The sequence below is a fragment of the Stylophora pistillata genome, chromosome 12, assembly GCF_964205215.1.
Source record: "Stylophora pistillata chromosome 12, jaStyPist1.2, whole genome shotgun sequence".
NCBI lineage: Eukaryota > Metazoa > Cnidaria > Anthozoa > Scleractinia > Pocilloporidae > Stylophora > Stylophora pistillata.
Window position 1 is genome coordinate 21,086,999 of NC_142530.1, and position 12,808 is coordinate 21,099,806.

General features: G+C 39.4%; 2 protein-coding genes across 2 annotated transcripts; both read right to left on the bottom strand.

The window, feature by feature from the left end:
• Positions 1–1,569: 1,569 nt before the first annotated feature.
• On the bottom strand, positions 1,570–11,340 carry LOC111337430 (solute carrier family 49 member 4). The gene is made up of 11 exons (XM_022943723.2): positions 11,024–11,340; positions 10,304–10,394; positions 9,903–10,177; positions 8,428–8,490; positions 7,830–7,959; positions 7,404–7,450; positions 6,847–6,908; positions 6,109–6,176; positions 5,108–5,226; positions 3,278–3,460; positions 1,570–3,180 (listed from the first exon to the last, which is right to left on the bottom strand). Exons 1-11 carry the CDS (start codon positions 11,307–11,309, stop codon positions 2,930–2,932), a joined length of 1,575 nt encoding a protein of 524 aa, XP_022799458.2. The 5' UTR covers positions 11,310–11,340; the 3' UTR covers positions 1,570–2,929.
• Positions 11,341–12,117: 777 nt separating this feature from the next.
• On the bottom strand, positions 12,118–12,800 carry LOC111337419 (NADH dehydrogenase [ubiquinone] 1 alpha subcomplex subunit 8). The gene has a single exon (XM_022943703.2). It carries the CDS (start codon positions 12,729–12,731, stop codon positions 12,345–12,347), a length of 387 nt encoding a protein of 128 aa, XP_022799438.2. The 5' UTR covers positions 12,732–12,800; the 3' UTR covers positions 12,118–12,344.
• Between the last annotated feature and the right edge of the window lie 8 nt (positions 12,801–12,808).

Genomic DNA, 12,808 nt, shown 5'->3' on the forward strand with positions numbered 1-12,808 from the left:
GATCTCGGTCGGGTTACCTTTCAAAAGGAATAATTCGGATTTCCGTCCAATCTTATCCTCTTGTGGATTATCCAATCAAAAAATCCACCTAAATAGGTATCACTCACCAACGCCTGAAACCGCCGACGACCACCACTTTGAAATTTAGTTAGTTGTTTACGCGAGAAGGCAGGATTGGTGGTCTAAACTCTGGAAAGCAATGTATGTGACAAGGGCGTGGCAAGGATTTTCGAAACAAGGAGAGGGGGTGGGGGGGGGGGGTGTGGGGAAGGTTCACAATCTCAAGTTCCTGAGATCCAATCTACGGATTTCGATCTTGAAGAATGAAGTGGACCTTCGTTGCGTTCCGAACACGAAACAGTGTTCATAATCATGAGGTACTCGCACAGCGAGATGGTCCTTCGGCAAGGTTGTGTTGTACAAGTTCCTGCTGTCTTATTTTCAGCACTCGAGTGTAAACAACAAGCCCTTATCCTGTAATGGCCTATCGGCAAACAGTCGCTCCTACAGTTGAGACTTCCGCCCATGCATGATCCCATGGTGCAAAGTGGCGAGGTACAGGTAGGCGGTAGCCTATGAGAAGAAGGGGTGGGAAGGGAAGGTGGGTTGGAGCTTTCAAGAGTCGGGAGGCGGGAGCGAAATGCTTACGTGCGAACATTTGATGATCATCAATGGGCAGCCCAAACGAAATCAAGGGCAGGTGACAGCCTCGGATGCACGTTCCACGTTCCATTCTCTCAGCCTGTTTCAGGTTCTCAATCAATAAAGGCGAGCGAAAAGCGCGCGAGCGATACAGAAAGGCTGGGGCTCCCTCCATAAATGAGTAAAAATAAAATTCACTATCCATAATTCCGCGGGAAGATTTCAAATCTATGTTACATATAAATTCCACATTGCAATTATTTTCATGGCCAAAAAAAATGTTGTGCGACTATCTTTTGAGCACAGACTGAAACACAACTAATGTTTTATGAGATTCTTCACTAATATGTAATCTTATTAAATAAGGTGTAAAATCTAGAAACATTAAGTGGCTGAAATGTACACCATCAAAAAGTATTTTACCCCCTAGGATGAAAATTTAATTTAATTATGGCAAGCTTTCCGGGAATGGAAAGATTAAACGGCACATGGCTACATGGACTGAAGCGGCTGCCAGAGGCGCCTGATAAAAATGCTGACGTCCGATCTCAACCTTACCTTGTGAGGCGTGAGTAGTCCAGTGGTCAGAGCGCTGGACGGCCTGGGCTCAAGTCCTGGCTGGGGCACTACGTTGTGACCTTAAGCAAGTCGCTTTATACACATTGCTTCGTCTTCTCGGATAAGACGTAAAGCCGTAGATCCCGTCTCCTGCAGGGTTTGGGGTAGGAGACGTTAATTTCCCACGCACGAGATTACTGTGTGGCGGATGTCCTCCCCTGGGTGGGATTGGTGGGAAGGTGAGATCGCTACATGGACTGAAGCGGCTGCCGAAGGCGCCTGATAAAATGCTAACGTCCTATCTCAACCTTACTACATTGAGGCTGAAAAGCCCCTTTAGGGGAGCTTCAATTAAGGTTGCACATTGCACAAATGGCAAATAAACATTTCATATGCAAGTGTAAAATACATTCTGGACAAGCAAGCAAATTACGTCATACTGGGGGCTGTAAGGTTCACATCAGTTAAACTGAAAATTTAAACTAGATTTGAAAACATTTCTTAAGTAAGGCTTCCTTGGTTCATTCACTACTTAATGGTTTCGTATCATGAGAATATAAACCCTTTACACCCTTTCATCGGTATTCATATTCTCCATACTGTTCTCTATGCATTTCCTATGGTGTTGTTGACGAGAATTTGTTTAACAATCAAGCGCTACTTAAGGTGGTGATCATTTCCCTTGATCTCGTTGATTCCGGGTGATGTTGTAAGGAGAATCATTATATGGCTGTGTCTCACAAGGACTGGGAACTACCGAATTCACGAATTTGATTGGCTGAAATCAATATTGAAAGCGGTCTAGATTTACCCATCTAGACCGGTCTAGAAAAAAAAGGCACAAAGAATATAAAAAATTGGCATAGAAGACACAGCCATATAATAAACATCTTATTAACCGAGCAAGGTCGGTCCGTATGGGAGAATCTTGACCTCGGTCGCTGGTACAGACCGAAATTAGTGAGGTCTGTACTGGCAACCTCGGTCAAGATTCACCCATACAGACCTCCCGCTCGGTTAATAAGAACTAAATGAGACGATGGTCACTCCAACTAGGGGGCTAAAAGTAAATTCTAATATTCGCAAATAGCCAGCGAGGCGTGTAGAAAATAGCTGTAAACAATCTCGTATCCAACAAGCGCGAATGAAATAATTGTCATATCAAATTGTATGAACCCTGAACGTTTGGCTATTTGGAGCTTTTTATCTGATCTGCAACAGTTAATACGATTATTTTTATATAAGGTGACTCGGAATATGAGCTGATAACCAGAGTTGAGTGTGCCACTCAGAACACTAGAAATTCAATATTCGGAGTTAAAAATTTGACAATTTTGGTTGATTGACACTTCTGTAAAAATAAAAATAAAATATTTAAATTGATTTATGTTGGGTGAATAAATCATTATCGTTCCAAGTAACCCTTATTCATCGCCAAACAAAGATTTCTACGGATTAACAACAGCAGTCAAAATATTTGCCATTCTCCTTTAAAATGACGCAAAAAGGGTTAGACAAATCTTATAAGCTCTTAGATTGCAAGCCGCATTTATCGTTAATCTTTATGCCACTTATTATGATTTTTAGATATTTTAGATATTTTTTGATATTTTTAGATATTTTCCTTTCTACCTGTTCCGGAAGGAACAGACTCTTTGAAATTTTAAAGGTATTCAATTTTAAAGATGCAATGATGGCTCCTTTCTAATAGCACAATAAGTAAGACATTTTAAACTTCAGAATTCATCGAACCAGTCCTATTCTGGACTCCATTTTTGTCCCCTCCGCCATAACCGACGTCTAACGAAGATATCAGAGGAGTTTCCTCGTCATGCTTTGTATTTTGTATTGCTCCAGTACGTTTAGCTTGTCTGTTTGCCGCATCCAGTTCAAGACGAGAGTACTGTTCTTTAAACAGAAGTAAAAGAGGAATACATCCAGCGCATATGCCCACCATACACCAATTCATCCACAAGGTGCCTAAATGGAAGATTCAGGTAAAGAATTCAGTCCTCATACCATACTAAAAAATATATGTACGTTGTATAAGTCACTGTGGTGTAACTAGTAATTTCACCTATTCCAGGAATCATCAATGCAGCCAAAAACAGCAGACAGAATACGTGATTAGAAGTGGTCACCACAGCCATAGGAATTCCCTCCGCAATGGGATACGTCGTTTCAATCGTGAGCTCATAAAACAGCGGGATGGAACCATTGATGAAGCAACCGCCAAGGACTGCTGAGATATACAGCCACACTGAGGGAAAACGAGTCAATCTTTTAGTGATGAAGTAGCCTATTTCAGGCGTTCAGTAACTAAAAAAGGAGCGAAACAAACGAACGGCGCGATAGTGCATTAAGTAGCAACAGAGCGAAAAAAAGGAAGCAAGTTTGGGTTGGTGACACGACCCCAACCTCTCTCGTTTTTTCACGCAGCCACTACAATCGCGCCTTATACCATCGCGCTTCATTTTACTGACACGCCTCCGCACAACCTCGTTCCCAGAGTGTCTCACCTTCCCGTCCCCTGGAGAGAGGGGCTTCAGGAGGCGGGAAGTTAAGAGACCTCGGGAACGAGGTTGCCTGGAACAGGCTTGCGAGGAAGTCTTCCGTTGTAAAAAAAATAGTTTGATCGGATTTTACATCACACATCGTATTATAATCATCTACGAGTGTCGCTTGCATAATAACCTAGTGTATGGCCTGACTCGCCAACGAATTCTCCGTCAATTAGTTGGTACAGCAACAGACCGCGAAATCTGAAGCCCTGGACTGAACCTCGTTCCCATGGTAAGGGAACGAGGTTGCCTGGAGCTCTCACTACGCTCATCCATTCTTAAAAGACTCCTTTTCAGTCTCAACTAAAACGAAAGGAAATATTTTCGCCCACACTGGCGTTTTCCGTTTTGCAATCACCTGTCCATACTATTGTGTTTCCCTGCTTTGAAACACTTACCTATTGATACGTTTTCACTTTTCAGCATTATTAAATCTATCAGTTAATACGTGCAGTATGATTGCTCACTGTACGGCCTGCTAAACTGAAAAATTTGTTTAAATTAAAATCTTGCTCCTCCATTTAAACCCAGGAATTAATAAATACCTTACTAACCTAGTGCGGACCAAGACAACGAGAGAGTTTTAGATACACGTTTTAGATACACGTCTGATGTGTTAACGGCAAACGTCAAACCGCGGAAAGTAAATTGAGATTAGAAGTTAAAGTTTCGCGATTTTCAGCCTTTTAGATCGACGTCGGCTTTTACCTGAGAAAATTCAACATGTGCGCCGCCATCTTGAATTCCACAAAGGATGGAGGTTCTTCATTTCAAACACAAAATAAGACTAAAAGTTTGGTTTTTTTAACGTCCCAAGCGGACCTTTTACACAGAAAATACTTCACTTCTCATATGTTTACAAGACATACTAGAGAACTTTCGAACAGAAAGAAGAAAAGTGTCGAGGGAGTTGACCTACCTGAAACTGCCTCGCCCGAAGTTCTAACATGAACCACAAACAGCGAACGTGACGGCTGAATCTGGTCACGTGACTCCTAGCGGTTTGCGGTAACTCGTATTCAGAAACAAACGTGGATCTAAGGGGCCGACCATTTAACTTTTGAGGAGGGTGCGTGATTTTGAAAAAAAATTTCCTACAAGCGCTTGTTGGAAGAAAAAAATTGCATGCAGCCCAAATGTAACAGAAAAAAATGTACCAAAAAATTGGAAAAAAATATCCTGCACAGCAGATTGCTAGAAAAAAATTTCTTTATGACCAGAAATCACCCTCCCCACCCTCTCAAAAGTTAAATGGTCGGCTCCTAAAACTGTCTACAGTATTAACAACCACAACTCACGCCCACGCGCAATCCATGTACACGACGTAAGTAATTAATTTTACACACCTCTTGAAAATGGAATAAATCCTTGACAGAGAAGAGAAAACCACAAGAAAGAGCCAGTAGAACCCAGGAACAAGAAAATAAGGAATGACTTCATGTGCCCGGTAAACACATCAGCAAACCTGGAAAAAGGACATTTATACACACGTTTAAATCATCGATAAAAAATGTTGCGCGAATAATATGTTTTTGAAGTAACATTTCTTCTTTCATCTAATGACAGACTGTCAGCAGTATCAAGGGGTTTTTTTTTTTTGTTATTTTCTGCATTGTTGCTTCTGACAGAGAACAGAAGAGAGTAGGAAAGAAAGGGAAGACTTTGACACCCTGCAGAGCATTATTCAAATGGTTTTGCCGCAAACTGCAAGCTTACAGAACAGGCGTAATTTTTTTTGCGTTTTTCAGCTGAACTGAGACAAGCGCTGGGCGAACGCGAAGCGCGAGTCACGCGCGAGGGTAGGAACCCGAAAAAATTATTTTTTTGCGCATCTCCCCTCATGCGTGACTCCCACTTCACGCCGCCTTGCTCTTTTCTCCATTCGACTGAAAAACGCTTTTAAGTCTACGCCTGTTCTGCAGGCTTGCAAAAGTCTATCAAGTGCATTTCTGGTAAATTTCATGGAAAGCTTTGAGAACATTTCGATTTAACTCGTTATTAATGTACCCGCACAAGAATTTTTTTTGGGAGGGGGAGGGGTTACGGTTATAGATACTGATTAGGAAGGAGAGCATTCATTTTCTTTTTGGTTGTTATTTTTCTCCATCTTTTGTCATGGTAGAAAATGAATAAAGAATAGACAAACCCTGATTGCAGAATACTTTTGTAGAGACAGAGGGGGGTATACTATCTTCAAACCCTTTCCTGTATCTCTCTCACCTGAGCCACACCCTCCCCCCCCTTCCCATCAAAAATACAAATTTCAAGCAACTCAGTCCCTCACTGCCATGTAATTCCGTGTCTTGCGCAATCCATATTAACAAACCAACCCCTTCCCCTGACATACCTTGCCATGATGAATCCAAAGATACAACCTGCAATGTTGGCATAGAAACCAATCCAGCCAGCAGTATCCTTAAAAAATAAATCAAGTATTAAGTGTTTTCACTTGTTCAAGAGTTCAATTATACATTATGCAATGATTTGATGATTGTGCCTTCTATATGGAAGAAACAACGAGCATACTCAAAAGAGGAGGATATACAAAAATCTTTCATTTCAGCACATCTCAAAATTATTAGAGAAATAACGAGCTAACATTGAACAACAAGAGTCATTTTTGAATTTCCATGGCAAAAGAATTTTTTGAGGAAGCTTTAAAACAAAAGTGGAAGAGGGGTATACAGCCATTTTAAAAAAAGTTGTAAGAAAAAAGGACAAAAGTGCACATGACAATGTCAAAAGGTAATCTGGATATCCTGTGATCAGTGGAATTTAAGAAGTCAAATCAGTGATAATAAAATTGATTGATGAAACCCATGATGTCTTGTTCTTAAAGTTACATTTTTTCATATTTCATACTTCTGAGTACCACCACAATACTATGTGGAACTGTCGCAAGTACACTGACACTTTTTTTTTTCCCTGCAACCTCTCTTTAAACAGCTGTATTTATTTGGTGATCATGCAGAATGATAAAGATGACAAGTTTGCAACTTTTGGCCAGAAATTGAGGATAAGCAGCCACTGGGGTAGGCTAAGCTTACAAAAGGTAAAGTTTGTTCATGAGTAGCACTACATTTACTTGTTTTAAGTTGAACGACAATAGATTCACAGCCAAAACTCCTCCCCATCCACTGAAAACACCTAAAGGAAAAATATCATAATAAAGAATTTCAGAAAACTTGCCGGTCATATTTTGAGTCTTTTTCTTATAGAACCTGCATTAGTGGCAATTAGCCTAAATTTGACTCACAATTTGACTCAAGGGAATCATCCACAACATTCTGAATTCACTGACAAACAGGACTTACAATTTTTTAGCCAAAGATTCAAAATACACTTGTGGGCCAAAAAATGTTCATTGCAGCCCCTCTTTTCTGATTTAATCTGTCAAGAGGACAAAACCAACGGAACTAATGATGGCAAATGTTATTTTCTAAGGTAAATTTTGCAGGAAAAATATGACACAACACTGTGTTTAAGGAAAAACTTTACTGCTGTGAAACTTGATCCTTTGGATCATCTTGTTGAAAACTAACTGAAACAAAACCTTGTCATTTGAAATACAAGACCTTCTATCAACCATGAATGAGGGTATGAGGCGAGGGACCATTTGAATTTTGTGTTTTACAAATATACCTGTCGTTGCTCCATAAAGAATGTTCAAATTCCAGAATTGACAATTTCTACAAAAATAGCAACACTAGTATTAGGATCAGCATAAATGAATGTTTGCACATCTTCTAACAGTTCTCTAACTCTTTTTGATTACTCAATTTGATTTATTATCATAATAATAATGTTCTTGTAACAATCCCATAAGGTGCAAGCTCTAATTGGTCAATTCAGTGTCTACTATTAAGTTAAAAGGTATTTTTAAGTGACAACAACAAAATCGGTATCAAATGACTGAGTAGCCTTGATTTTGGCCGCTCTCTCGGGTCTGGTCCTTTTTGTTCCTCCCCGAGAAGGGATGCTTTTGGGAGTAGTATAGGCTCTGGTTCCCGAACAGTGGCTGGTAATCGAGCCTAATGACTGAGGAGTATCTAAAAAAGTTGGACTCACTTCATAAGCCTTTTTCCACCTTCCACATAGTCTACTTTTTTCTTGGAAGCAGAAAAACTGGGTGGCCTGGGAGGCTTTGCTGGAAAGTATACCAAGACACACAGAAACAGGATGGCCACCAATCCAAACTCTGTGGGATTCAGAAGAGAGAGTTAGGTATTTTCTATTCCATGAACTGACTGGAAGTTCTGGCCTGCTCGTTAGGGGTGGGAGGCTAATCCACTTGTATTTTGTTGATATTTTGCCATTTCTACTCCAACCTATGAGTTTAGTCTGAGAGGTGTAGGAGAATTCTCCCCCCCCCCTCAAATTATGAACTTGATATGGACAAGTATAAGCATCCAGAGGAACATTAGTCAATTTTCCCATCCCAGTCACTTTGTATCACAGCAGATGGTTTGATTTTTACAATTGCCCAGGACAAAAAAAAAGAATGTCAGAAAAGGTCATAGTTACCACAATTAATTATTTATCACCCTAACTAGAGGTTGATATGGATAGATAAAGCACCAAAGTGAATTTTGAAAAGCTGATATTTCAAAGGGTTATACAATACATGGTACTGTACTACTCAAAAAATATTTCTTTGTTCACTCACCAATATACATATAGAGCATGATATGCCACCTTGCAGTGGACACAGCCTCATCCCATGACATCTCTGTGTGATGAGTGAACAACAAAATTATACACCTTACAAAAGTCTAGAATCTAATAAATTAGTTAGTTATTATACATTCAATGAAATAATCTTCTGCCTGATTGATCAATTATGAATGCACTAGGATAGGGGGTATGTGGCAGAGGTGCAAGCAAATTCATTTCCTTGGTTCAATTTCCAGGACTGGCATCCTGTGTGGAATGGATTTGTTATTGGTTGTTATCCTTGTTCCATGGGTTTCTCTCCAGGTCCTCTAGTCTTTCTCCCTCTGCAAATACTAGTGTTCCAAATTTCAATGCAACCAGCATACAGACGACAGGAAGAGCCACCTTGTGGAATGTTGTATTAACATTATTATTACTATAATTATTATTATCATTAACAATTATTTGCCGAAGGTGAGCTGAATATCGTCAAATAATCCTCGAGACGAAATCGAGGGACGGTATTATTCGACAATATTCACCGAACCTGAGGCAAATAATTGTTTTAGTATAATTTCAGAGCTGAACAACAGAGAAATTTCTAAAATCATAACATTTTAGTAACATTTATTAACATTATTATTTTAACATTTTATATAAACCACGAGGAGCGGTTTATATAGCATCATAAAAGGAACCACTTGACCAATCAGATTGGTGGAAACTCTTTGCTCAGCTCTGAAATTAAACTAATTACTATAATTAGTATTATCATTCTTATTAGCATTATTATTATGCATAAATAAACTAGTACAAAGAATACTATGGGATTTCTCTTCTATACTTGGTCAAAATAAAAGCTTCTAAAAGTCAGTAAACAATGCTATGACTTGTGCAATAAATGAAACTTTCAAACATCACTTGCTTACATAAGAAAGGCACTGACATTCAAACAATTTCCTTTACATAGCATCATTGTCTACCTTAGTCCTTCATTATCATCAGCCTTAAAATATTGTAGTCCATTATCATAAACAGATAGATTTTTTTTTTCAGGCCTTATTTCCACTATTACATAGGTAGGTAGGGTTTAGTACTGCTAAGATTGCTTTTATACATTTCATGAAACTGCAGTACACATATATGATTTTCATGTATTCAAATTCATCAATTTATCACTTCAACGGGGTTTAATATGAACCAACACAGTGACCAGCTCCCAGTTGGCTTGTTAGCTCATGATCAGTTAGTAGAGCACTGCACTGGTATCACAGAGGTCATGGATTCAAATCTGCACCTGAATTTTTTTTCAGGCCTTATTTCCACTACTACATAACGTACGGTTTATTACTACAAAGATGACTTTCATACATTTCATGAAACCACAGTACACATTATGTGATTTTCATCTACTCAAATTCATTGAGATAGATGTCTATTACTAATAATTAATATGAATTAAAAGTAAGATGATGATGAGAACTCAACTGTTTGTGATGTTACTTTCAAAATAAACACTGCTTTTAACAGAGCTATTCTGAATGTCTGCACTAGGCGAGGGAGGATCTGCAACTTCTGTGGGGTTGAGAACAAAAGGCCCCACTCCAAATGATATTGATATTCCAACATAACTCATTAACGATGAGATTGCTGTGGCTGTTGCTCTCTGATTAGGGGGGAACCATGTAGAGGACACCAGGGGGGGTGCACCCATCGCAACTGGTGCAGCAAGGTCGTTTAGAAATTGCCCAGTGTGTATTAGCCTGACAAAATGTAAATTGATAAATTAATTGCTTTACAGATATAACAAACTATGTCAAAATAAAGAAAAAATTTCCAAGCTTTTGCTAAGATCAGCAGATTATTTTAAACAAAAACATTGAACATACCATGTTGCTGGTTTGGGTTTTGATGTAATACACCTAATGCCCGTGCCTACAAACATCAGTGCAACTGTTACAAGAACTGAGATCCTTAAACCTATAACAAAAGAACAACAACCTCATTCAGAAATTTTCCATCATCAAACAATAACCCAACATCTGAAAATGCCACAGGGAAAGGGACCAGAGACCCCTCCCCCCCCCCCCCCCACCTCCCCTCTCCCAGCAAAAGATAGATCATCAGCACTTGTTTTGCTGTTTTTCACCACATTATCTACACAATTACAAACTTGCGTCTTAGAGAGGATTAAATTTAACAGAATTTCGTCAATGACCTTAAATTCTGCTTTCAATTTCCTCTCTCGGCCAATATTACGGCATGTCTCTGCCGGATTCCAACCAAAACGCCGTATCAACCTTCCGTATTGTTTTACAAACTTCTTCCCGGACGCAATGGATAACTGTAAAAACTGTACATGTACAGGCAAAATTATCACGACAAAAGCTACAAAAAATGTGTAAATAATACACAGCAGATAAGAAAGAATGAGACAATCTGATCGCTCCTCAAGGAATATTCCTAAATCACTCTTCGTGAAACAAACAAATCTGTACGAACCGTAGGTGGGCCCTTTTAATTGAAGTCACTGTGATGCGTGCAAGAGCATGTTTTGTGCAATCATCGAGGCATGATTTAATGACAAGAAAGAGAATAACTCCACACACCTTTAACATCCAAAAGCCAAGAAAAGAGCACGAAAGACACAATATAAGCGATCGGCCCCCAGTTCTCAAGCAACGCGATCGTTCCATCGCTCCAGCCAAAAACATCTTCGGCAGATCCTGCTATAGGACCCCACGTGTTCCAAGCCGCCGCTTGTACTCCAGCGATCAAAGAGAATACGATTAAGATGTACCATCTCCTCGTATACACGGAGCAGGAGTCTGTGATGGAGTCTTTCTCAGTTTTGGAGAGAAAACTCCGACTCACCGACAAGACCCTGTCAGCCATGCTCTTTTGTTTACGAATGAAATGCGAGTCCTTTCAAGTGGGCTGTGTGATTGGCTTTTTGCGTTATTTCCATTGAAAGTAGGGGAGGGGATATATGGGACACGTGCGCCAAGAGGAGAACAAAACAATGCCAAAGAGAAAGCTGATCCAAATTTCGTGAGAATAATTCTTGCTACTTATACTGAGAAAAAAAAATGATGGTTTAAAAAAAAAATTCTCGCGACAGTCAACTCTTAGTAACGGAGAAAACGCTCCTCGTTTAACTTTTTATTTGTCATTATTTCTTTATTGTCACTCAACATCAGTGCATTAGATAATAATTTTCAATCTTATGATGCTGTCAAATAACCAAATTATTTACTCATAATGAGATTTTCATGTAGGGGATTACTGGTTGATCTATTATGAAATTCTCTGAACTTAAGAGATAAACAAGAAATGAAGGTCCACAGTGTGGTACCTTGATCTCCTGTTGTAGAGCAGCAACCACTCATTTAATTTCTTTTTCAATAAAGATTCTTGTTGCAGTTGATGAGAGATGTCAAAGAATAAGAGTTATAATTTCAAATTTGATCATGCCTAAGATTGTGAACCATGATAATATAAGGGGCTAGTAAACATTAAATAATTTAGAGGGTATGTCATTAATTTGCAAAAGCCAATATTACATAGGGAGGGTTTTCCTTTCTAACCCTGAATAAAATGGTTAGTTGCTCATGTGGGACAAATAATAACCCGGTTCTGCATGCTTCACATTCAAGCTGGCAGTGAAATTGTTATTAAAGAGATATAACAAATTTTCAAAAGATAGTCCACCAAAACTTTATTCCTTTACGAAAACATCCAACAATTTCCCGCAAACAGTATATGCATCCTTAAATGTACAATTTGCCTGGACACACTGTAAGTGATTACAGAAACACTTTTAAAACCATCACAAGTCAGATTTTTTTCGTGCTCATCACAATTTAAAGTTAAGGGCGTCATATAGATCAACTTTCTGCCTATATATCAACTGATAAAAAACAACCCAAATCAATCGTACAGTTCAAGATGAACAGGCTGTGTGCATTCCAATCCAAGCTTTTCCAAGACGCAGGCATCAAATTTCTTCTGCGTCGCCCGGCAATAACCAAATTCCTGGTTGTTGTAGTCAAGACAAGTCCAATGTTTGGTGAAGACGTCATTGCAATGTTCCTTAAGCTTCTTAAAGTAACCTAGGGCACATTTTGTTGCTTGCTTTCCTTCGTCCAAGCACTTACGCGGGTCCTTGTGGCCATATCGACAGCCCATGAAGTTCTTGAAATCCTTATCACAGTACTGCCCAAGATGATGTGCACCTCCCATCAAAACGGCTGATGTTACTTCTACTTCTTCGACCTCCAGGTCTTTGAATTGAATGTCTTTGACCCCAGTAGCCATTTCTGCAAAGAACACCAACACTCTTTCCAGAGAATCAAGATGGCGGTCTGATACAACACCGCTGGCCTGTAAATCAA